At 42.6% G+C, this 26,457-nt stretch overlaps 1 protein-coding gene across 8 annotated transcripts in view; it reads left to right on the forward strand.

The window, feature by feature from the left end:
- JARID2 (jumonji and AT-rich interaction domain containing 2) overlaps nucleotides 1–26,457 on the forward strand; it is a 277,805-nt gene that overhangs the window by 182,828 nt on the left and 68,520 nt on the right. For 4 of the 8 annotated variants that reach the window (XM_030817334.1, XM_030817338.1, XM_030817342.1 and 1 more), the window contains one exon: nucleotides 22,716–22,930. In XM_030817334.1, coding sequence (XP_030673194.1) covers nucleotides 22,716–22,930 — 215 coding nt within the window. The remainder of the gene's footprint in view (nucleotides 1–22,715; nucleotides 22,931–26,457) is intronic. The other 4 variants (XM_030817335.1, XM_030817340.1, XM_030817337.1 and 1 more) reach the window with 1 other exon arrangement.

Genomic DNA, 26,457 nt, shown 5'->3' on the forward strand with positions numbered 1-26,457 from the left:
GTGTGTAAACAAATTCTAAGAGTAGCTAAACCAACTATTAGGAAAAGGAATCTTTTTCTTGTTCTTTTTTTTTTTTTTTTTTTTGAGGTAGTTGTGGTCTCACTCTGTCACCCAGGCTGGAATGCAATGGTGTCATTGTAGGTCACTACAACCTTGGATTCCTGGGCTCAAGCAGTCATCTTGCCTCAGCCTCCTGAGTATCTGGGACCACAGGCACATGCCACCATGCCTGGCACACATTTTCATATTTTGTAGAGGTTGAGTCTCAGCGTGTTGCCTGGACTGGTCACGAACTCCTGGTGGCCTCAATTGATCTTTGCACTTCAGCCTCCCAAAGTGCTGGGATTACAGACCTGAGCCACTGCACTCAGCGGAAAAGGAAACATTTCTAAAGGGGTCATCACATTTCAGAGGCAAATACTCCTGTTTAGAATTGTTCTGGTCTTTTGCACACTATCATCTTGGGAGGGGGTGTATGCACGTGTGTGTGTGAGTGTGTGTGTGTGTGTGCGTGTGTGTGTCTGTCTGTCTGTCTGTCTGAAGTAAAAACCCATTGGATTTGTTCTTTTGAAGGAAAGAACTGAGTACACGTTTTTGGTAGTGATACATACTGTTTTGTCTCCGGCCCTGCGAGAGAGAGAAATGTACACAAACATTTCTACATCCTTCTACCTGGGTACAGAAACTCCACATCTGACCATAGGGAAACCAAAATGTACGGTGTAAATTTTACTCCTTGGTACATCTGATTAGTAATAAGGAAGTGCGTATTTCTAGCATCACAGCAGGCTTGTGAGTCCTCAGACGTCATTATAATGTTGCCGAATTGCTAGCAGCCCTCTCTAATTAGTCATGCCAAGAGAAGGCAAAATTCCATCTTCTTGCATGAAGATTCTCTGGTTCTTACCTTGGTGCCAACTTAGGGTTAACTCCAGCTTTCTGGACTCTTTCAAATTTAAAAGCATTTAACCTCAGCATCTATGTCATGATAATAAAATAATGTCTTATAAGGATGCCATTAAATATATCTGACGTTCTTCCTAAGATTGTGTTTTTTCCTTAGGTACAAGTTGTACTTTTGCTTCCTTATCTTCCTGGAGTTTAGTTATCAAGACAATTTCTGTGACGTTAAAATACCATGTATGACCACTTTATAGAATATGTCAAGTATGTACAATTGACCTTAATGTTAATTCATTTCGTTTACTGTATAAAAAAATGTGGAAAGAAGGAAAACATTTAAACAGAAAACAAGAACCATGCTTGATACTGAGTTGTTTTCCTGCTGTTTATATGTAGTTGCCAATTATATGTTGAAATACATGAGGCCTTTTGAGATGTTGCTTCTCTTATATGAAGTACTGTTCTGTTGAGTATATAACAGTATAATAGGCCAGGTGCTTTATTGAGTTAAGTAAATTGTTTTCTAATATGATTTAAAAAGTGCACTAAGCAAGCATTGGGTCGGGTGTAGTGAGATGTCCGTCTGTGAAGTGCTTATTGATAATCTGGTGGTAAAATCGCTTTTGTCAGTGCCTACTTACCTGGGGGTTGTGGGACTTGTGGGGAGTGCTTTCCAGTCCAAGCCCACTTAAGCTTCTGCTAACTCTTGGGGGAATGAATGGTCTGTAGGGGCTGCTTTGAGTAACTGCACATGATCCAGGCCAGTCTTGGGGTACTTTATTATTCTGTCAACTTGGAACTGTGCAGGATGGGATTCTAGCAGTTTCTAAATATATGTTGTTTTCAGAGCCATTCTTTTTCTGGAATGTAGTTACAAATTTGTTCAGCCTGTTACTCAGCCCCCAAGAAATATGTTTGCATTCATTGTGACAGCCTGTAGACTATTGGTACCGTGCAGGGCTGTAATCTGCTTGTTGTTCCAGCAAATGCCATTGTGTAATGTGGACTGGCACTTGGCCTTTCTGGAGCTTGTAGTTTTTCCCCTTTGTGGGGAGTTGAACTGCCTTTGCCATAATTTCTCTCCTGATTATCATTTCTTATGCCTCCTGCAATTCAGTCTAATTGAACTGTGCTGGGATAAATAGAGCCCTTACAGATCATGTGAATGTGAGATCATCCCATTCCCTAAATGAGGAATCTATGGCTTAGATAGGACGGGGTGCTGTGAGTCTTCGTGATTAATGTTTTGAAATGATTTAGGAACCCAAATGCACGCTGATGTTTTCCATCAGGTGCAATCCATATGTCTCCTAAACGATGCCCTCCTGCTGTTTGGGTTTTGGGAATTGTTTGAGGCCAAGGAGAGGAGGGTATGGCTCCTTCAGCTTTACCCTTCTGAAGGTCATGAGGAATAATTCTGACAAACACCTTGAAGACAGTGATGGCTTGTGCCTTCTGTGTTGCTGTTACCACTGCCTCCACCACTTTTAGTGTAAACAGGCCCTTTACATATTATTCACATATCTTGGTTCAAGCCTCAGAAGACCAGGATATAATTTTAAATTGCAATTAGTTAATTGAAATTAAGTTTCTAAAGAAAGTGTTGAAGACTCTGATCTTTTTCCCTTTCAATGAAGCAATTTAAGCACTGTAAGAAATTTACAGATGTCAGTTTGGATAATGACCCCTTAGATTTTTTCCAGAGAGGTTCTGTCTCCAGTGTTGTCCCTTTATTCAGGGACATTGAATCAGAGCTGTGAAGCAGTCTGTTTTGCGGCTTCTGTTGAAATCCTCTTAAGCCAAGTCACTAAAGGTATGCCACTGGAAAGGACTCTTGTCTCTTGTGAAATAAATCCAGTAGGAAGCCTGTTCCCAGGAATGCCTGGTTAGGTACGCAGGCCCACTGTGCTCAGTAGTGCTCCTGCACTTTCGCTAAGCCACTGAGACCCACAGTTCAGCTGGTACCAGTTGTTAGCGGTGGAGGGTGTCCAGGTTCTTGGCGTTTTGAACAAAGAATTGGACAAAACACACACACAAAGCAATGAAAAAAAAAACACAGATTTATTGAAACGAAAGTATACTCTACAGGCCGGGTGTGGTGGCTCCCATTTGCAATCCCAGCACTTTGGGAGGCCAAGGCGGGCGGATCTCTTGAGGTCAGGGGTTCAAGACCAGCTTGGCCAACATGGTGAAACCCTGTCTCTACTAAAAATACAAAAATCAGTCAGGCGTGGTGGCTCATGCCTGTAACCCCAGCTACTCGGTAGGCTGAGGCTGAGGCATCACTTGAACTTAAGAGGCAGAGGTGGCAGTGAGCTGAGATTGCGCCATTGCACTCCAGCCTGGGCAGACTTGGGACTCTGCCATCTTCCAGCTACCCTCACCTTCAAAAACAACAATAACAACAACAAAGAAAAAAATACACTCTACAGAGTGGGAGTGGGCTGGAAGCAAGTGTCTCAGTAGCACTGGTTGCAGAATTTTCTGGGGTTCAAATACTCTCTAGAGGTTTCCCATTGGTTACTTGGTGTATGCCCCATGTGAATGAAGAGGATGAAGTTAAGTTTCCTGCCATAGCTGGAAAGTTTGGAACGTTAAAAAGCTATTTACTTGGGCTAGAAGGTTGGCAGTTTTTCCATTTGGTTTAGTTCTAGGAAGTCCTTAAGCTCTCTCCCTCCAGACCCTGTTCTCCTACTGCAGAAGCACAGGTTTTCGAATAAAGTTAGATGTTTGGTTTGTATCTAACCTGTTAAAAGCTACTTAAAAGTGTCTAAGCCTCTCTGTTTCCTTGTCTGATAAATGCAACCATTACACCTTATAGCATTGACTCTAACCCAGTATTTCTCACATGTAAGCATGCATCAGAATCATCTGGAGGACTGGTTAAAACACAGACTGGCTGGGTCCTGCCTTCAGAGTTTTTGATTCAGTTAAGTCTGAGGTGGCGCCTGAGAATTTGCATTTCTAGTATGCTCCCAAGCGATTCTTTTATTGCTGGTTGGAGAATCACACTTTGATAAGCACCACTCCGAGGGCTCTGTGTGATTTAAAGCACGTATTATTACCCTTAAATAATAAGCACCCATTCTATACATAGTTGCTGGGTAAGTGAACAGTGATTATGTCTGTGGTTAAGAATTTTTAGGGCCAGGTAGCCACCCATTTCCTTATAGGGACCTTTTCCTTTGCGTGTCCCCAAATGTTTCCTTCCTCAGCTTGTTCATCTGCCTTGTGCAGAGAAAGAAAAGTAATAATGTCTTTCCTTCCCTTGCGGTTTATTTGAAATTATTTATAGTCTAGTTGTTGGCTGCATGCCTCCTCCCCAACCCCCATGTCTGTGTGTGTGTGTGTGTGTGTGTGTGTGTGTGTGTAATTTCAGTTTAGGCAGTCGCTTAGGTGGCGTGCATCCTACCTAAGGGCATGTCATCCAAGTGAAAGTCTTTTCCTGATGTAAGCAACTTATTAGAGCAAACAATGTGATTTAATCTTGGATTTCCTTTGTATTAGGCGGTCATATGCTGGCTTTAATTTTATATTCATAAGATGATTCCCAGCTTCCTGTGGGTTGCAATACATGGTGTTTCCCTTGACCAGGTTGATGCACCCACTACTGCCCACCCACATCAATTGCGTCATACACGACTGGGGATGCTTTTCTCCATTCTTTTGGGAATATGGGGGGAAAATTTGACAGTGCTTTCTCCCTGATAGTTGTTCTTTTCTCTTATAATTAGCATGAGTGGATGATACTGTGGCTGACAATAATGCAATATCCATCATACCCCTGTTTTTTAAATTCTTTTAGGCCATAAGAGTTTTTCCCATAGCCCTCACTCTCCAGGGTGTGTGTGTGTGTGTGTGTGTGTGTGTGTGTGTGTGTGTGTGTGTCAATGGTAGAATAGGGTTGAGAATATTTATGTATGTGCCAGTGCACTTTAATTTCCCTGGTTTCACATGTTTCAACTTGCACGAGACAGTTTATACCCAGTGGGGGAATCTGCCTGTAAAACACATGTACCTCCATAAGTCTGTCTCCACCCTTCACTATGTTCCTAACAGTTTTTTTTATTTTTATTTTTTAAACAAAGGAAGTTTTGTTGTAGATCAGAGAATGAGAGATGACACTAAATAATACTGTAGCTGTCCCTTGATGCACAGAATTCATGCTTCTGTGACGGACAATTCCATATACTCCTCAATCAGTGACTTATCTTTTAAAATGGAATTTGTTGTATTTTTAGCCTGTGGGGTTGTTTAGGGTGGTGGTATCTTTCAGAGAGTGTTGCACATAGATAGATTACGAGGAGCCAGTTCCCTAGAGGAGCTCATGGGGAGAGAGATTTTCAAAAAATTCTTAGAAGGGCAAATAGGGTCAGCTGTCATCTTTGTTTATTTTAACCACTGTGAAATGTGGAAGAGAATGCCTTGGTTTTTCATTGTCATGACAACAGAGACTCTTCACACCCCTGGGCACAACAGGAAATGAACCCATTCATTTATCCAAGTGTGAGTCTCAGAATCCCATTATGTGAATTCCATGGAGTGTTAATTCAAGTATTTTGATAGAATGTTATTGTGTATTCTCCAGTAGTATTTAATAGTTGACTAATCCTACTCAATACCCTTCTTGATCTGCTGTTTCCTCATCTATCAGAAGGAGATAAGATTTTCATCTATAGGACAGTGTTTCTCAGCTTTCTGTATCTTGGGCCTTAACCTCTGCTGGAAGAGGACTTTGAAGTTTCGCAGTCTATGTAACTCATGAAATTTTTACTTTTTAGTTCGTAAATAGGTTTGGGTTTCCTTCAATAGAAAAATGGTTTGTTACTGCCAAGTAAAAGCCTTAATTCTGGCTAGTTTATTTTTGATTTCTAGAAGCTCTGTTTGGTTCTTTTCGAATGTTAGGTTACACTCAAATGTTAGTTTCAATGTTTGTTCAGTGGTAGTTTCAGTGTTCACTGTTTCAGGTGTTAGTTTCCTGTTACGCAGATATTTTCAAACTTTTATTTAACATAGTGTGATGTTTCAAATTACTGACTGACATTTTTCCAGTTGGACATCTGCTGGGTTTTCCTCATGGTGCTTTATTTCCCCTGAATGTGAAAAGTTGTTTTGGGGGGAATTCATTGAGGCCTGAGATGAAAAAACTCTTCTTAAAGAGGGTTCATGTATGTTTTTGCTACATACCTTAGGGTATCATCAGTCCAACATTATTTAAACTAAATTCAGGGCTTGAGAGATGATTTTTATATTCCAAATCCTCGTGAAGGCCACTTAAGTTTTATAACTTCTCAGGAAAGATATCCAGCCTTTGGGAACCCTAGCTGAATGTAAGAAAGATGTCTCCTGTTAGAGCCCCATTTTAGGGATTAGAGGGTGGTAGGATGTCACCTTCCTCCCAGTGCCAGTGCTAGGGAAATCAAGTTCAGGTTTGTTTGTGTCAGAAGCACAAAAGTGGGGTCATTTCTCCACGGGTAGGTCTGGGTTCTAGCTTTTGTTCTTAGAATTTCCATCGGTAATTTCTTGTCTGTTTATTACCTCATTGATGCCTTTAATGACTTGCTTGAATATCTTGGCCTGCTGTATTCCTGGAAATGACTCGTGATGCCATGCTTTGCTACATTTTATTTTTTTAATCTTAAATACATTTTACTAATTTGAAATCGAGTAGATTAACAGTTTAAGCTGTTTGGCACATTGGAGTTACAGTGCCTTGAGGATTAATTCAAAATTCTTTTTTTTTTTTAAACTTTGAACTTCAGGGGTACAGAGCAAACCAATCCCAAAGCTAGCAGAAAACACAGAAAAAGCTTTGCTGCATTTTATGGCTTCTAGTGAAATGGGGAAGGTTTTCTTGTCCCCCTCTCAGGGCGTGCAATGGAGGAGTGGCTCACTTCTTCAGTGCCCCGCTGCTTATACCTATAGGGTATAAGCATACAGACGGGCAGGTTGTGGGGTTGCAACCCCACGGCAGTCTATAGGGGTGAATGTTTACAGCTGAAGCCCCAGTGGGCATGTGTTACAAGGTGCTCCTTTAGTTTGCCGTCTATAGGCGGCTTGTGTTAGCTCAGTTTAGACCCCCTTCCTTGAGGACAGAGGGATTTCTGTAACCCGTGGTTGTACCCTTGGTGTATCAGAAGAATCGGATCACACGTGGGCTTGGAAAATGATCGCAAGGTTTTATTGCATAGAAGTACCTCTCAGCAGATGGGAGAGCCAGAAGGGAGATGGTTTTCCCCTGGAGGCGGCAGGCTGGTCGATGGCTTGCTGGCCTGCCAGTGCTTTTCTGTGGCCTTGCTCTCCACAACCAGCTGCTTGTGTTGGCTTCCGCTGATGTGTTTCTCAGGACTTCCAGCAGCTTGTGTGTATGCCTTGCTAAGGTCTCGGGTTTTTGTAGGTTTTCATAGGCACAGGATGGCGGCGTGGCATATCAGGGTGATCTTGGAAAATGCAACATTTGGGCAGGAAGGCAGAAGTGCCTTCCTCACTTAGGTCTTGGGAGTAGAGCCCTAGGCAAGGGCCACGCCCTTCCTCTACCCAGCACTTCCCTCCCCACCTTCCCTATGATTTAAAGGGACCATTCTCTTCTATTCCCAGCACTTCTGTATCACTTGTTGCCTACCATCTGCGATGCCCTGTTTGAGAAGCATGATTAGAAAAATCCCAGCGATCTTTTCTGTTTCTAGTGGTGTATGGACTCCTGCTTGGAAGGCTTTTCTTGTGATTTTTTTCCCCCCATAATGTTTATATTCTGTGTTTTCCTATTCAGTTATAATGAGTTCAGTTCAGGGGAGAATGAGGTTCAAGTGGACTGTGCTTCCCTGAGAGAGCAATTGAGTGCTCTCCTGGTCACATAGGTCTTGCACTTCTGGCGCTCTAAATGGAACCCTCCCAGCACATCCAGGTCCTTCTTAGAGCCTGACTGCAGGCCACCCTGTCCTTCAGCCGTGCAATTTTACGGTTTTACTGTTCAGCTTCAGCATAGATTCTACCTGGAAGCCCAGGGGTGTGTGGAAGCCCAGGGGTGTGTTCTTCCTGGAAAGGTCCCTTGTGGTGAATGATTGAGTTCCCAAGTCGATTTCTGTCCCAGAGGGAGGTTGTTTCAGGGACTGGTTGGGAATGGCAGTCTCCACTGACTCCGTGGTGTAGTCTAGGTCATACTTTATGTTGTGATGCTGTGACTGGATTATGTCATACTTCATGATACCTAAGGATTCCTGTTCAGACCTGAAAGGCAGAAACTGTGTCTCCTTGTCTCCTTCATTATGCATTCCCTAAGGTCTGTCCCCTTTCTGTCCAGCTGAATCATACCATGCACCCTTGGCCTCAGCTCCTTATGCACTGTCCTTGACGCTTACATTGTGGAAGTCCTCCCTTAACCTAGTTAGTTACTAGGGTTGTCTATCTGCAGTGCTAATTTGTGTAACATTTTCTGCTTTTAAAGTTGTATGACATAAAAAAATAGAAGAACCATTTTTTAAAAAAAGGAACTTTTTCTCTACCCTCGTAAGTTCAGTTTTGGGGAGTCTGCTAATTAAATGGATGAAAGACAGATTACCAAGAGGGAAAAAAAAAACAGATTTAGTTGATTTCACAAAGAAATGTGACTCAAAAGAAGAGGAGGTCAGAATTTACCATCCTAGAATCGCTTGAACCCGGGAGGCAGAGGTTGCAGTGAGCTGAGATCACGCCACTGGACTCCAGCCTGGTGACAGAGTGAGACGCTGCCTCAAAAAAAAAAAAAAAAAAAATTACCGTCCTAATGGGATGTGGGGGGCAAAAGGGTGATTCTGGGAGGACAAATAAATTCTTAGAAGAGGGTGGAGAAAGGCCACTTAAGAAGAACAAGTGAATTTTTGGAAAGATAAGTGGGCCCTTAGCAGAATAGATAGAAGATAGAATATTTTTGTGTCAGTGTCTGTTAGTATTGTTTTCCAAACCCACACAGGGTTAATGTCTTGGGGCCTGTTCTGGGTATGAAGTTGTTATGGCTGCTTTTTGATGGTATTTTGGAAATGGGTTGGGGGGTGGTGGTGTCCAGCTGGAAATGTTCTCATTTACAAATTGCTGGAGGAAAAGCCTCAGCAACCCTTCCCAGGACTGATACATGGCTGGGAGTGTGGAGTTTGGCAGTGGATTGACACAGTTAAAGATGGATGCCTCTTTGATCAAAGGGAGATCATTAGGGCATATTTAGGCTGGCGGAATTGGAGAGTTGCGTTATAAAGAGAATAGTTATGCATCCCCCCTCCCAGTGCCTGTCACCCACATCTTTATGAACATGATTCTGCATTTGCCCAGTTGGCTGGCATAACATTCTGCTGAAGCCAGCGGTGAGGGAGATGTACGTATGTAGCTTTTTTCATCTGTGAATTGCAGAGCGGAGAAGGATGTAGTTCATTTCCATGATTCCTCTGCACATCACTGTTTCGGACCAATTTGGGACAAAATGTGAGTATTTTTCTGACAATTCCAGCTCCTTTGTTACTGTGGTTCCTCCTGGCAGCCCCCGCTTTAAAGATCCTTTTGGCAAATGTTATCCTTTCTCTTCAGTGGTGGCTTGCCTTCCTGTGGTGGGGGCAGCATAGCTTGAAAAGAGCTAGGAAGCAGTTTCCCTCCACAGTTTCCTTCTATCTGCTCCATTGAAATCGCTTATTGTGGCCACGCTCGGTGGCTCACACCTGTAATCCCAGCACTTTGAGAGACCGAAGCAGGCGGATTGCCTGAGGTCTGGAGTAAGAGACCAGCCTGGGTACCATGGTGAAACCCTGTCTGCAGTAAAAATACAAAAATTAGCCAGGCGTGGTGTTGGGTGCCTGTAATTCCAGCTACTCAGGAGGCTGAGGCAAGAGAATCGCTTCAACCCGGAAGGGGGAAGTTTTAGTGAGCCGAGATCACGCCACTGCACTCCAGCCTGGGTGACAGAGCAAGACTCTTGTCTCAAAAAGGGGTTGGGGGTGCTTTTTCTGGTTCAGGCAGTGGAACAGGGGAGAATGAGGCAAACCCAGCTGCAGTGCCTCTTATAGGAAGTATCACAACCATTAATTACTCCTGGTGTAAGAGGACTCAGTGAAGCTAGGTTTGAGGTTGGGGTAAAAGATAAGATTTTGGACATTGCTCATTTAAGAAGTTTTTAGCTCAAAAATCTTATCATTGGCTGCCTTCATTGTTAGAGGTTTATAAGTCTGTTGCATGGATCTCTATCCTCCTCCTGTACTTGCACCCCTGCTGTTATGTTTTATTAGGATGTCATGGAATTTATTCTCCCGTTTCTTTCACTCCTGGTCATACTTTTGATCACCCTTCCCTCAGTTTTGTAATGCCATCCAGAGAAAACGAACAGATAGTGAGGCTTTGTGAGGAACCTGCGATGGATATGTGGCTGCAGCCTTCTTTGGAGGGTTTAAGCTGCACTGAAGGAGGCTGACCTTGTGGCTTTATCATTTCCTGTCTACACACAAGGAAAATGGGCTTAAGCAGGAGGGATTAATGAAGGACTTAATTGAACAGGAAGTCTTTGTCTTTCAGCCCTTCAGAATTACACACAGCTTGGGTGTTTTTATCTTGAGTCCTGTTTAAGAGATTGGACTTCTTTTCTCAGGATGTTTCCGGAAACTGAGTGGGGATCAGAAATTGTCATGCAGTTAAAATGCTAAAGAAGAGGGGTAACAAGCCAGCTTCATTGGATGAGGAGAAGGGCTTGTTTTGATTTCCTCATTCTTCCCGGTCTCACCCCTGGGAGTTGCTGCTACTGGCTTGGCTCAAAGCCTTAAAAACCCATAGACTACTTTTATAATGTCACAGCAAACACAAACATGTTGTCTCTGGAAAGGAACTCTGAGGCACATGTGTTAAACCAGTAATGCTGTACCTTTAGCAGAGTGTTGTTGGTTCCGTGCCTGAAACACAGGTAACATACTTGACATCAAGGCCCCTTGTGAATCAGAGAGAATGACTTTACCTTCTTGGAAACGTTTTGACTTGAGATCTAGTCAGAAGATATTCTTGTCCGACCCTTTGAGGGTTCATTTAAGCCGTACGCAATTAGATGAACATGTATGTCCTGCAGATACTCACTGCTCATCTGTTGTCTACTGCTGCTGTCTACACATGTGACCTCTTTCAATTTAGTGCACATTCATGACATCAGGTGGATTCACAGCTTGCAACAGCGGACTGGTCCTTGGCTGATGAAAACTGGGAGGACTTTTATGTTGTACTGAGGTGAGGTGTCTGAGGTCATGGAATGGTTATTAAGATTGTAATCGAGGTAGGATATTGTGAGTTGGAAGGTTTGGGCTGACCCCTTTGCATCCTGTCTCCCAACCCCTCAGGTACCTCCCTTTGGTTTGATTCAGTGATGCCATTTGGTTTCTGTTTTGTGGCCTGAAATATGGTACCATGTGCAGTGTTGAAGGTTGGGAAAAATTTAAGCCTGCTTAAGGGATATTCTGGGCATTGTTAGAAAGGAAGTTGATTTGCTCACCTTGCCCTGTTGCCCACTTTCCATTGGCACAGTTTCTTTGGGTTGTATTTAAATTTTTATTCCACCAATGTGTCCTCTAGAACTGTTACTGCAGGTGCCAGTGACACAGATTACTGTCTGTAATAACCTGTGAGCTCTGGTTTTTAAGTGGGAGAATGTGCCGTTGCTTCAGCATCACAGAGCACAAACAGTCAGAAAGCGGAGGAGAATTAGTTTTACTAAAGTTCATTAGGTATTAGCAGATTTTTAAATTATGATTGTGTTTCCTCATCTTAGGCATTTTTAACAAATGTTATGAGACAATGTGTCAATTATGGTGAATCCTTTTCTTACAGAGCAGACTTCACTCCGCATTTTTGTTGGTGATAGTTTAAGTAATGCCCCATACTTTGAAAATCACAAATGATTATGGTCCAGGCAACTACATAAATTTCTGTCAGAGCCCCAAAATGTGGGTTTTCTGATACTTATCAAAAAAGGCTAAATGCTGTGGGTTTTCTGATACTCAGAAAATGTGATAATCAGAAAATGTAGGTTTTCTGATACTGAGCAAAGAAGGCTAGATGCTGTGTGTTTTATCTCTAGCCATGTTTCTTGGGATCTAAAAAAGCTGGATTGTATATTTCCAGATGTTTTCCATACAAGTAAAGAACTTTGGGGTGTTACGAGTTGGAGGGGTGAGATGGCATTACTAATAGCGTTTATAGACCTACTTTCTGTACATAGTGGCTGGGTTCTTAACTGGCACCAGATTTTAGTACAGGTCCTAAAAATTGGCTAATACCAGTGCTTGTCATAATTTAGCTTTCCTTTTTTTTTTCCCTTAGGGGTGATCCCACAGCTGGAGTGTAAAGACTCGCTATTGCCATCTATTGGTGCATACTGGCTACTTCATAAGATTTGCAGTGGGTGGGGAAATTGCCTGGAATCCCTTTTCTGTTTGTTACCCTTTAAATGAAGAAAATCTCTGTTAGTGAACTTACTGCCTGAGAGGGAGGGCATGTAAGATGCCAGAGCCCACTCTGGTCCTTCTGGGACTTAGTGGTTACTCTGAGTGCCGCCTTTGTGCTTTGGTCTGTCGTGTGCTGAATGGACGGTTAGGACCTCACCTACCGCACAACTCCATCTGGTGTGATATTTCTGGTGGGAAGTTTCTGCAGCTATCTTAGAAGCATTCCACTGGATTTTATTTATTTATTTATTTATATTTTATTTATTTATTTTTTTGAGATGGAGTTACGCTCTTGTTGCCCAGCCTGGAGTGCAATGGCACGGTCTCGGCTCACTGCAACCTCCACCTCCCAGGTTCAAGTGATTCTCCTGCCTCAGCCTCCTGAGTATCTGGGATTACAGGTGCCTGCCACCATGCCCAGCTAATTTTTATATTTTTAGTAGAGACTATGTTAGTCAGGCTGTTCTCGAACTCCTGACCTCAGGTGATCCACCACGTCTGGCCTGGATTTTTATTTTTTAATGAGCTGTATAGCATTGTAGAATACAATTTCTTCTTATATTTCTCTTTCTTTTTGAAAAAACAAACAAAAAAGTAAAACAGGATTCTTGCCTCACAGGGTCATTCCCTTTGCCTTTCCAAACATGCCCATTGCCAGGAGAGTTCTGGCAATTTGCAGTTGGATGTTGAGTAATCTAAAATTGAGAGACTGCTAGGGTTTTTGTTGAAATGATATTTTAAAAACTAAATAGGGAATCCTATTGAGAGATAGTAGAAAGGCAAATTAACATTTTAACTCGCTCTTCTAGGCTTTTAAAACTGAATGTACTTTAGATAATTTGTTCACTCTTTGTAACTACAACAGCCTATTAGAAATTATTTTGGCCAGATCCTGGCTGGATTCTGTAGCTACTTGCGTGTGTTACTCTGACTTTTACTATCTTCATGTAGTCCCTTCAGCCTTAAGATCTATGCTGAGACCAGCAGTCTTTGTCGAGAAGAGTATTTGTGGCTCTTCCCTCCTGGGCTTGGAGTTGTATCCCTCAAACAACGGGGTTATGCCGCGTGGGGATGGCGGCGCAGACAGCCTTCCATAGGTAGTAAACTATAACTGTGTCATTTGTGACTGACAGAACAAAAGGGCTTTGTTGCCACTTTAATTGTTGATTAATGATGATCCCTCTCAAATTTGACGTGGTTGCTTTCTAGAACACAAAAGAACTCAATGTCAGATGTTTCCTTGATCATGACAGTCGTGAGTTTCAGGCAGTCTTGGTTCTCTGACATTTCAGGATGCCATGGAAGATTTCAAGAAACATAATTGAATAATTTTATTAATTGAATAAAAAACTGTACTGCATATTACTTTTCATACGGTTTGTGCAGGATGTCACCAGCTACCTGAGATTTATGTGCACCAAGTCATGTTTTATTTGGGAAAAAGTTCATAGCTCGTAGATATTTAGTGCTATTATTTTTGATTTTTAAATTTTTTTCCCCCTCTTTCCTACCCCCCAATCCTTCCCTGAAATTAAAAAAAAAAAAAAAAAAAAAAAAGATTCACCTTTCTCTCTGATGCCTGTTTTCCACTTTAATATTCCAAGGGAGTGAAGTGTCTGTGAGCAAGAATGGTGTCTTCCTGACGTGGTGGTGATGTTTGGATTTGCAAGGCTTGCCTTGTCCTTGGGCTGGCTTCTTCATGGATAGAGCTGATGAATATATTTTTAAGTAGTTATGTTAGCGTTCCTAAGGGTGACTCACAGTTCTGAAGTAAGTTAATGTGTTGCCTAAATGAGTTACTCCTCTTTGGAAGGGCTAAGTGGAAGGAAATACAGATTACAGATTGTATTGCTACTATTTAATCTTTAAGGGAGTAGGGCAGTGGATTTTTGGAATTGTGATATCTTTCTAAAATATATATGAATGAATTTTTCACCTCCCCCTCCACCTTCTAAAGTGCTAGGTGGTAGTACTAGCACTTTAAAAGTCAGTATATTTTGCTGTTTTACCGGCAGTTAGAAAGTTGGCCCTAGAAGTCTTTAGCAATACTGACAATTTGGAGATTTAGATTTTACTTCTCCAAAATAATCAGGACTTTTCATCTATTCTTAGGAAATGATAGATCCAAAAGAATTATTACAGAAATTACTACATTCAGGTACCACTTGTTTTTTTTTTAAGAAGAGGTCAAAGATCACAGAAGCTTGGAGCTGGACAGAGCCTTAGCTTCCCTTTTTTAATAGTCCTTAAAAAAACCACATAAGAAAAAAAGACCCAGCTTGCCCTAGGTGACAAGTTAGGTGAACTAAACTCAGGTTTTGTGCCACCACTACTCTTTTGCTTGTACCACTCTGACCAAGCAAAACATCATAATGTTTCATCTTGAGGGGAATTCAACTAACAAAAGATTTCTTTACGCAAATTCCAGCTTTGGCAAATGTTTACTCTAAATAGCTTCCTATGTAACTTAATTAAGACAAGTGCTGCAAATATTTAATATCCTGCGGTTTTTTGCATAAACAAAAACTGTTCCATCAGTTTATGTGTAAAGCAAGAAATGAGGCCTGTGGACCACTAGGGCTCCATCTCCAGAAGTACCATAAAGCAGGCATTCTGCGTAGAATAACTCTTCTTACAGAGCCAGCTGACCTCCCATTTTGTCATTGTGTGATGCCCTCCCATTCTGGTAAATCAAACCCTGACAGTTTAAAACTGTGGGAAGTGGGTGGACCATGTGCTTAGAAAGATATGGTCTATGCTAGTGCCTCTCATTACAGAGTTTGGTATGAGTTGGTCTCTGCTAGCCTCTGGGTTCACTTGAGGATGTGTTTATTTTCTCTTTACTATTCAGGATGTTTACAACCATTCTGTGTGGTTTGCCCGCAACTGCACTTGCATTTGAATTTGGTGGGCAGCTTGCCCTGGGTAGAGGGTATCCCTTGCCCGACCCCCCACAACCTCCAGTGCGCACACACACGGGCACACTCTTGTTTCTTTGAGTGGCTGCCAGGTTTGTAGTGTGTGTGTCTGGGGGGGCGAATGGAGTGGGTAATTATTTTGGGGATGGAAACACAGGAAATTTTTTTTTTTTTTTTTTTAATAGGCCTTTCAGCAAGTTGGCAAAGCTTCAGGGCCAGCTCCCACACCGGCACAAAGAGAGCAGCCATGCCGGTCATTTTGCATTTGCCAGACATGGACTGTCTGAATTTTTTTTTTTTTTTTTTTTTTTTTTTTGAATGAAACAGACCCTCCCTCCCACCCTTTGCTTGCCCTTTGTTTAGAATTGGGATGTAATCTAAATAATTGGATTTACCAGCTTACGTTTTTAATATTGGAAAATTGAGTTAATAAAATGATGTTTTGGCATGTACTTCCCTCAGCAAGGGAACAGCTGTGCATTCACTTTAAGCCGCCTGGTCCCCCTTGCTCCTGCTTGATCCAGCTGATTTGTGTGTCACGCCATGCCCTTCTTGGGTTTGCAGACTATCAGAAATCCTGGACAGAAATAGGATTTAATTAACCTGGAAATTGCTGTTGTGCCGCAGTTAGGGCTACCCTAGAGATTGAGTGCACAGATAGCAATAAGCTGGTTAACTCTACACTGTTGATGACCCCAGAGGAAACCTGGAGAAACAGTGCCACCCTTGTGTGAAGCTTCTAATGGCAGGGTGCCCAGGAAGCTTCTAAATCAATCATTTGGGGAGGAAGGGGCACAGGGAGGGTATTACAAAAGAAAAAAAATATTTGGCATAGGACTGTTAGTTCATCCCTGGGGTTTTTTTTATAAGCATGGTCTCGTGATTTATTGGTTAACTTTCAAAATAATGTTAGTGTGCGTCTTGCTGTGCTCCTTCGTTCTCATAAAGGTGCTATATAATTTTAACAACAAACAGTGAAGATTGATTTTGGTAAATTTTTAAGCAGTGATACCTAACAGCAAGTGAGAGCTGTGGCCTGGGAACAGTTGTGCTGTGTGAGGCCGTATGGAATACAATGGAATGCCAAGGGCTAGAAAAGCGTCTTGTGCCACAGGGTGACTGTCAGCCAGAGCCAGACCTGATTTGGCTTCTGTGAGATGATGGTGAGAATGGGCAAGTGGCATGGTAAATTCTTAAGGGAGGGCCATGTAGGCAGGTGCCTAGTTGGTATTTTTTTGTTTTCCTTTTCAAATATCAGCCTCTATATTCAAGACACAGTTTAATTGTTAATGAAACTGAATTCCTGTCTACCTTCAGGTAGACTTCTGCTGGGATGGCTACTAACTTTACCTGGAGCACGACAGTACCAAAGCTCCTCCTCTCCTGTTGCTATTGGGTCTGTTTCACAAACACCCACCAATCTCCCTTTTCCTCTGAGTTGCCATTCAGTCTGCCCCTCTGCTCAGATACCATGTGTGTGCTGGATTCTGTGATTCCTAAATCGTGAGTGATGGGTTGTATAATTCACAGCAACTATAGCAGTGTAGTGTTCCTCCCCTCCTCCTTTCCAGCATCTATGGAGGGCTTGTCCTCTACACGTGGTAAGGCCCGTATATAGAAGTGGACCAGAAAGAGGAGACTGCAGTAGAGAGTCTTGTGTATACCAGCAGAAGGGCAGAGCAGTGGCTTTGGGGTTAGGTGGCTGGTTATGCATGAGGTACCGCTTTAGGATGGTCACCTCTCTCTGAGGAGGTGACTTCTGTGCAGAGACATGAAGGAAGTGGCCTGCATTACAGAGTAACAGGCCTGGATTGTTTGCTTCTCTTATCTGGCCTAGAGGATGAGAAGCCGCCAGCCATGGCAAGATAAAGAGAAAGAGCATTCCAGATGGAAGGAGCTGTTTGGAGAAAGCAAGATCCCCTTGAACCATTCCTGCAATCCCTACCTTTATCTTAGGCCATTTATTGCCACATAGAATACACTCCCATACTCCCGTACACTCCCATATACTCTGTGGGATCAAATCCATAAATGGTCATTCATTTTAACACCTTTTCTCTTATTTTGAGACAGCTTTAATGGTGTTCACTCAGCAGGGCTGATTTTGGTTATGAATGAGGGGCCATGGAGCTGTGGCCTGGCAGCTTTTAGTGAGGGGGTGCACACCAGATGGCTGTGCTCACAAGGCTTTGCCTAACCTGCCATGTGGAGGTGGCGTGGCATGGCATGACAGAGAAAGCTCTCACATGGGGACCCATAGGTTTGTCTGCTGCTCCTGTTTGTTTTGCCATCAAAGCTATGTGACCCGGGGTAGGTCTCACCCTTCTCCTAGTTACTCATGTGTACAGTGAAGGGGATGAAGGGGATCTTATTAAGATCCTTGAACATAACAAAGTGACCAGCCTTTCCTATTTCCCCAAACAAACAGCAGCTCGTATCCATCTTCTCTTGAACTTATTTGAACTTCGTAGTCCTTTAATTCACATACACGCCCCCAGTGATGATCTGATCTGAAACGTCTGTTCCCTCACCCCCACTGCACCAACCCTATGTTGTACCATATTGTAAATAAAATGTTATCCTCTGAATATATCAACATACTTCTTCCTCTGCTGGTTTACATTTACTTGATTTGATCTTTTTACCTTGGCTTGTTGGAGGGCTTGATTTAATTGGTTTCATTGACATAAAGGGTACAAGTGGAGTTCCTGGAATGAAGGCATCTTCTGTAAGGGATCTCCTTGAAGAATTAATAAAAAGTAAACATGGAAGTAAATTACACTGTGATTGCTACTTCCATGGTGCGTGTGAGGGACACACACCTTCTCTGGGGCTGTGTGTTACCCAGGGCAGGAAGCCCTGTCCCCTGACTACACGCAAGGCCCAAGGCTTGGAGGGCACGCATTTTATTTTTCTCTCAAACGTTTATGTTTTTACTTCTTCAACCCCAGGAACCCTGTGCGCTCTCCACCCCAGCCCCACAATGATTCTGAACCTCTTTTATCCCAGTTCTTTTCATTTTTGCTGTAATAATGGAATGGCAGGTAGTGTTCTGTTGAAAATGCCAGTCAGCTGATGGCAGGGAGTGAGGAAATAAATGGTGTGGTGGGCGGGTATGCCACCTCCCCTGGAGGGCTGAGGCCCCACAGGATGGGTGCAGCCTCACCTTTCTCCTCATGCTTGCCAGGTGACCTCCTCCTTTACCCCAGGCTTCTGCTGCTCCTGCCATTAGCATCTCTAGGTGCAAATATTGTGAGTTTTCAGCACGTCCAAATCACTTTCTTCCATTTTCCTATATACAGCATTCTAGAAGGAAACTCCTGTCCCTGAAGCCTGTCTGTACTGTTTGGAGGGCTCACTCAGGATTTGGCTGTGCCATTCAAGCTCTTTGGTTATATGGGGCCAAGAAAGCAGGGTCAACACCTTAATCCCCGCGGGACTCTGCAGGTTGAAAAGCCACACCGCAGACCTGCCCTTTTTAGACAGTACAAGTTCTTCTGGCCTCCTTATAAAAGATATTGGTTTGTCTTGTTCTTTAGTTCCTGGTTGCATCTGGGTCTCACAAATGTTTAATCACTTGGGAGCTTGGCTTCTTCCTCTAAGGGGTAATTTATTTTGCTGCCACTTTTTAATCTGTTATTGCCTTATTTTTCATAGCCTCACTGGGAAAGTCATCAGGCACCAAGCACCTTTTATTTGAGCATTGGTAGGAGCAGTTTATCTTTGAGGTCCTGAAATTGCAAAATATCTCACAGTGTCTCACTCCGTTGTCTGTGCTTCATCTGTGTTGTTTGTTTCTCATTGTCGCTGCACAGTCTTCTCATCGTGTGTAGCATTTGTTTTCCCTGACTTCTAAAAAAGCTGTAAACACTTCACATCCTGTTCACATGCAGGCAATATTTCTATAAAATTCCTGCAATACTCAGAGTGCGAATTGCGTCCATTCAAATGAAGATGTATATATTATGTAATTGCCAATTAAAAACACTTTTCAGTAGAATAAAAAAACCAGCAATTTTTCTAAATATGGCACAACATTTCCTTTGTTTTAAAACAGTCTGGGAGGTTGGTGGGAAGGAAAGCATCATTGGAAAAGGAGGGCAGTTGTGTTGGGTCAGTCTACGTGGCACCTGGTTGGAATGTAGACCAAGGGTTCTGTAGCCTTCACTCCTCTGACACTGTGTGCTCGAGACCTGGCCATCACCAGGTGCCTGTGAATTGATACAGAAATTGAGAGCCAGCCTTGAGAAACCTATGCAGTTTGATGGAATGATTTTGTGTCTGTTGAGTCCCAATAAATTTGGCTTGTATTTTGTCTTTTTAAATTGCTTTTTGCCCCCTTGTTCTATTTTTTTATGTAATTAAAAAAAAAAAAAAGCCATTTGTGACAGATGGAAAATTTAAAGGGGGAAAAACAACCAAGCAGAAAACTGCTCCTCATCTGTGATAGATGAAGCTCTGTGATTGTCGGAATATCCCCGTCACCGTAACCGCCCTCCCCCCACCCCCCCCACTTCATTGTCCCATGTGAAGGTCCTGCCTCTGGGCTTCTGGTCTGTCATGTCTTATATACAGACAGGCAGTTGGTTGCAAAAAAGCTCTCTTTGTTCCCCATGACATAGAGATAGCTTTGTTCCCCATGACATAGAGATAGTGGCCTTGCCTGATCCCACCCTCTCCCTTATTTTTAAAAAAATAACACTAGGGAATTTCTGTTAAACTTGATTCACTTCCTCCTGTTACCTTGTTAATGTGACTGTTTCATATCAGTTATTCCTGGGTTCTAAAGTGCTTTTTGGGACAGGCGTCATGGCTCATGCATGTAATCCCAACACTTCGGAGGCCAAGGCAGGAGATAGGCTTGAGGCCAGGAGTTCAAGACCAGCCCGGGCAACATGGGGAGACCCTGTCTTTATACAAAAAACCCAGCAACAGCAACAAACCAAAAACAGCTGGGCGCAGTGGCACATACCTGTAGTCCCAGCATTTTGCAAGGCTGAGGTGGGAAGATCTCTTGAGCCCAGGAATTTGAGGCTGTAGTGAGCTATGATAGCGTCACTGCACTCCAGCCTGGGTGACAGAGTGAGACCCTGTTTCAGTAAAAAGGTTAAAAATAAAAAAAAAAAGTGCTCTGTAATGACCTACATTGTTTGTAGATTTTTTTTTTTTTTTTTTTTTTTTTTAAGGACTATAGATTACCCACTAAGTAGTTGGAGTCACACTTTGTCCGTTTTGGTAGATTGTCAGTTTGTATCAGGAATATTATTAGACAGTAGTGTTTTCGATGGTCATAGGGGAGACGAGTAGGCACTGCTTAGGACATACAAGGGAATTTAAGGTTAAAATGAGATTGGAAATTCCTCACAACATTGTAGCATTTTATATTTGGGGAGTGTGGAGGATTTATAAGGTTAAATTTAAAGGTATTAGTTTTGACGAAGTAGGCAATCATTGTGTGTGTGTATTTTGCTGTAGGAATTTGTTAAATACTGTAATTTTTTTTTAAATGTTACGGCATTTTGAGCATCAACAGTTTAAGATACGTGCTTACCATTTTATATAATCTACTCCCAACAGTGTCTTCAAGGGAATACATCTGCTTTCTTTTACTTATTTAGTTTTTTTATTCGTTATTATTTTTGAGACGGAGTTTCACTTTTGTCGCCCAGGCTGGAATGCAATGGCGTGATCTCGGCTCACTGCAACCTTCGCCTCCTGGGTTCCAGCGATTCTCCTGCCTCAGCCTCCTGAGTAGCTGGGATTACAGGCACGTGTCACCATACCAGGCTAATTTTTGTATTTTTAGTAGAGACAGGGTTTTACCACGTTGGCCAGGCTGGTCTGGAACTCCTGACCTCAGATGATCCACCCACGTCGGCCTCCCAAAGTGCTGGGATTACAGGGGTGAACCATTGCGCCCAGCACTTACTTAGTTTTATTAGTTAATTGTCTTGAGTGGTGTTGCATTATCCATCCTACGTATGCAGTGTTTGGGATTCTGATCAGGTCTATTTCAATCCCTGTACTGTGTGGCTGTTTCTTGGTTCTTTTTGTTGTTTTTTTCCTGCCCCCAAATAATGTTTTTCAAGTATCTCTATGAGCAGGTCTAGATGAACAGTTTAAAGTAGGACCCAAGTTCTCATCCTTGCAAGGGCTTACTATTCCATGTGTGGAGACCTTTACGATTAGAGGAAGAGTCACTATTAGGCAATTGATGGTAAATATCAAGTTGATTATACGTAAAGCAAAAATATGTTAGTGTATTTATTGATGGAGAAGAAGGGAAATTTCTTACTCGCTACTGTGTTAGAAAAGAACAAACTGGGCTGGGTGTGGTGGCTCACGCCTGTAATCCCAACACTTTGGAAGGTCAAGACTGGGGAGGCTAAGGCGGGTGGATCACCTGAGGTCAGGAGTTCAAGACTAGCCTGGCCAACATAGTGAAACCTCACCTCTACAAAAAATACCAAAATTAGCTGGGCATGGTGGTGCATGCCTGTAATCCCAGCTACTCAGGAGGCTGAGGTAGGAGAATCGCTTGAACTTGGGAGATGGAGGGTGCAGTGAGCCGAGGTGGCAACACAGCAAGACTCCATCTCAAACAAACAAACACAAACAAACAAACAAACACTGTTCCAAGATCCATTAGGATTCATTTTGATAGAAAGGAATTTCTACTTAAGATTTTCAGGTGAAAGGAAATGTACTCTGTAGTTACCAAATGGATAAGTTAGGGAGTTAGCATAGGATTGTAATGGGAAAGAAGCCTGAAGAGAAGATAAAGGCTATTTTCTATTTTAATCTCTACCTAAATAGTTGCAATTTGATCTTGTTGGCAGAGGGTGACCCAGAATGGGGGATTGGAGGGGGCATTGATAGACTAGAGACATACCTTTTTCTGTAGTACAAACTTGAATTGTTGTAGTGAACTTGTCGTGGCTGAATTTAGAAGTGGCGACAGGGACACTGATGGCTAAATAGGCAAAGGTGACCTGGATGTAATGACACTGAAGAAACGTGGGTATGGATTAGTGACCTCATTAGATGGACATATAGGATGTATATAAATACAGCAGGATAATGTAGTGTTTTCTTCTTTACTGTCAGTTGAAAGGAATACCATTAAGCTGATGATGTCAAGTACCGTGTGTAGTTTTTAAATACTCAGGCAAACATAGTGTGTACATAGGCAAGTACTTCTACACACGTGTATACACATGTCCATGACACACATTTTATATCCATGTACAAAGCATAGTCCTTTAACCAAACTTACTGCGTTTGAAAGTAGGCCTGTGGTTTATGAGAGTGTGAGAGATATAGAACCTTAATTAGAAAGAATTTGCTTGAAATAGGATCTTTTTTCCCCTTATGTGTCATGATTTTATTGCCTCACGTAGGCCTATATCCTTCAGTCTCTGCTTAATTTATTTTTAATTTTCTTTTGCTTTTACAGGCCCAGGCTGCAAGCACAAAGGAAGTTTGCTCAATCTCAGCCGAATAGTCCCAGCACAACTCCAGTAAAGATAGTGGAGCCATTGCTACCCCCTCCAGCTACTCAGATATCAGACCTCTCTAAAAGGAAGCCTAAGACAGAAGATTTTCTTACCTTTCTCTGCCTTCGAGGTAAGACTTTGCAACGATCAGCGGAGGTCTACCTGGAATCTACATGTAAGCCTGAGGTCTACGTGGAGTAACCTTAGCTTTACTGTCTGCCATGTTCATTTTTCTGTCCCCAGCCTGGGTTGAGGGGGAATTGAAAGTGAGAAATCCCACCGAGAGAGTGCGTGCTGGGTGTGGCTTTTGAACCATCTGTTAAGTTTTATTTCCTTTTTAATATGACTTACACCGTACTTCCTGGCTTCTCAATGCACAATTATGCAGTTTCTAACTTTGACTTCTAATTTGATTTCTCTCCACCACACCACCACCTTGACACACACGCATTGCTGACTTGTTTTGTAAGGCAATTTTTTTTCGATGCAGGACTTTGGGGATATGAAGGCCCCTTTCTTTGTGCTTCCTAAGGCCTGTCAATAAGCTGTGGTGATGAGGGACTTATGGTTCTCTCAGCCCTGTATTACGTTAAGGAAAACAGTACTAGTACTTTCAGAGTCTAATTGACAGTGCAAATACTGGCCCGTGTTTCAACTTGGACCAGTCAACAGAGGCCAGGTGGATTGGGATCTGAATAGAGTTATTTGTGAAAGTGTTTGTTGCAGTTTCCTTGTTACTTAGTTTTCTAATAGCTGTGAGGAAAGAACACAGAAGATTGTCTGAGAGAATAAGGAGACTTTTCTGGAGGAATGATAGAAAATTTAGGAAGTCCTGAATGCAGAGAGTTCCTTGGGTGAGGTTATTTGAGAGAAAATGAACAGAAGGAGAGGGCCTTTGCTATTGGACATCTGTGGGAAAGCCTTGAGGTTCACAGTCACTTTTATTTGATAAATATTTTGATAATTTATTATTACAGATTTTAAGTTAACCTTAAAAAGTTTCCACCCATCATCCCTCACTCAATACATTAGTGTGTCTTTCCTTCAAATAAGTACATTTTCCTCTAACTGTCAAAGTTAAGAAGTTCACAGTGACACATGGCCCCCATGCAGTCCTCAAACCTCTGTTTCACATTTGTTCTGAAGGTGCTTTGTAATGTCCGAGTTTAGAGCAAAAGGACCCAGTTCAGAATTAGGCGATGCCATTAATTGTCTGTAGTGTGCTTAATCTGGAAGAGTTCTTCATTGTTTGTCTTTGACCTCAACACTTGAAAATTACAAGTCAATTATTTTTTAGAACGTCCCTTAGTTTGGTTGCCTGGTGTTTCCTCATGATTACATTCTGGTTTGTGTTTTTGGCAGGAGTGCCACAAGGGAAGTGATTCCTCCTCCTTGTTGTTGGGTCCTCTGTGGGGATTCACAGTTCAGTCCTTCCCTTTCCACACTGGTGTTCATGCTGATCATTCGACTGTGATGGGCCTGTTAGGAGTAAAGTTACCCATCTCAGCCTTTGCAATGTGTAAGTGTTAAGAGAGGATATTCTTTGAAACTGGTACATACTTCTCATCATCTTTATCATAATTGTATGCATATGGGCTTCCTATTTTATTCAAAGGGTTATGATCTGTTACTCCTATTATGTATTCTGATGTTCAGATTGTCCCAGATCACCGCCTCATCCGTGGATCCTTGTCAGGCTGGCTTTTTATTCTATTTGACATGTCCCTGTCATCCTTCCAGCCTTGCTTCTGGCACAACAAAATGTTCCAGGCTCATGCTGTACTTTCCCGCCCTCAGTCCTGGAATTGGCCATGTCTCCAAGGAGCGCTGCTTTCTTATAGGGACAAGTACTGTTATGGAGCCAAGATCTGGGCACTAGGGATGCTGGGAACTTTGGGAATGTCATTTCTCCCAGGTGCTTTTAGTAGACTGAGGTTGCATGTTTATAGGGGTCTATCCGAAGTTCTTTGTATATTCAAATCTGTGAGTTAGCAGCCATGCCTCCAATTTCAATTTAATACCAAGGGGTTCATGTGCATTCATCACTGAGGAACTTGGCTCCTGTAATCCTTAATATACTTACTTGCTCTGTCTTTTCAGTGTAATCCACCTCCCATCTCTGCTGCCCCCACGATGGGAAACTCAGCCGTGACACCCCGTATGGTTGCTCCTCACTCCCTCCCCTTGCCCAGTTGCCCTGCCTTACCAATTGGCTTTGGGACTGAATTGTTTGGGGGAAATTTTGACATTATAGGATATGATGATAGTTCTTGGTGATTCTTAACACATAAGAAAGGAGAATTATTACGTATTTGTTAGAAATTTTGTAGCCCTTGTCAGTCATTGAGCCTTGAAAACGGAGATATGAGGTAGGTGGGGTTCCCACCAGTTTATCTCCGTTAGCTTTTTTGTTTGTTTTTGGAGACAGGGTCTTGTCTCATATCAAAATAAGATGATGAGAGGTTGTCCACTTCTGGAGTGCAGTGGCACAGTCGTGGCTCTAAGCAGCCTCGACCTCCTGGGCTTAAGCCGTCAACCTCTCCAATAGCTAGGCCTACAGGCGCATGCAACCACACCCAGCAATTTTTTTTTTTTCGGTAGAGAAGGGGTCTTGCTGTGTTCTCCAGGCTGGTCTTGAAGTCCTGGGCTCATGCAATTCTCCTGCCATCTTGGCCTCCCAAAGTGCTAGGATGACAGGCATGAGCCACCATGCCCAGCCATCTCTGTTAGTTTTTACATGGATTTTGGCTGAAAGATTCTCCTGATCCTTCATGTTGAGTACGAAGATGGAAAGGAAGCTGTGAGAACTAAATACGACAGAATCTTGTGCTGGATTGGCCGTATATAGAGAGAAGAACATGGCCACCAGACTGTGAGGCTGGTAGAGGGTGGTGTGATGATCAGGAATGGAGAATGAGTGGGATGTGTACTCAGAAGGATGTATTTGCCCTAAAGGAATCTTTGAAGGATCAACAGTGTCATCAGCAGCAATGTGATTCAGGTACATCTAGCCGGGCTTGGTTGTGCCACCTATAGCCCATCTCCGTGGAGGCTGACACAGTAGAATCTTTGACACCTGGAGTTTGAGGCTGCAGTGAAACATGATTGTGCCTCAGCACTGCCGCCTTGGCAATAAAGTGGCACTTTGTCTCAAAAAAAAAAAAAAAGGTGATATGGGACTCTTAATTTGTGACTTTGATCTTGCATGGCTTAACAAATTTTTTTTTAAAATGACAAATAATAATTGTACATATTTATGGGTCACATGATAATTTTGTGATACATGTAAGTGATCAGATCAGGGTAATCAGCGTATCTCTCATCTCAAACATTTATAATTTCTTGGTGTTGGGAACATTCAACATCCTCCTTCTAGGTGTTGCTAAATATAGGCATCCTACAGTGGGATAGAACACTAGAACTTATTCCTCCTATCTAACCATAATTTGGTATCCTTTACTAAATATGCATGGCTTTTAAACATAACTGGAGCCAGGTGTGTTTTTTGAGACAGAGTCTCACTCTGTTGCCCAGGCTGGAGTGCAGTAGCGCGATGTTGGCTCACTGCAACCTCTGCCTCCTGAGTTCAAGTGATTCTCCTGCCTCAGCCTTCTGAGTAGCTGGGATTACAGGCGCCCGCCACTACGCCCGGCTAATTTTTGTATTTTTAGTAGAGACGGGGTTTCACCATGTTAGTCAGGC

Source organism: Nomascus leucogenys, chromosome 8 (genome assembly GCF_006542625.1).
Source record: "Nomascus leucogenys isolate Asia chromosome 8, Asia_NLE_v1, whole genome shotgun sequence".
Classification (NCBI taxonomy): Eukaryota; Metazoa; Chordata; class Mammalia; order Primates; family Hylobatidae; genus Nomascus; species Nomascus leucogenys.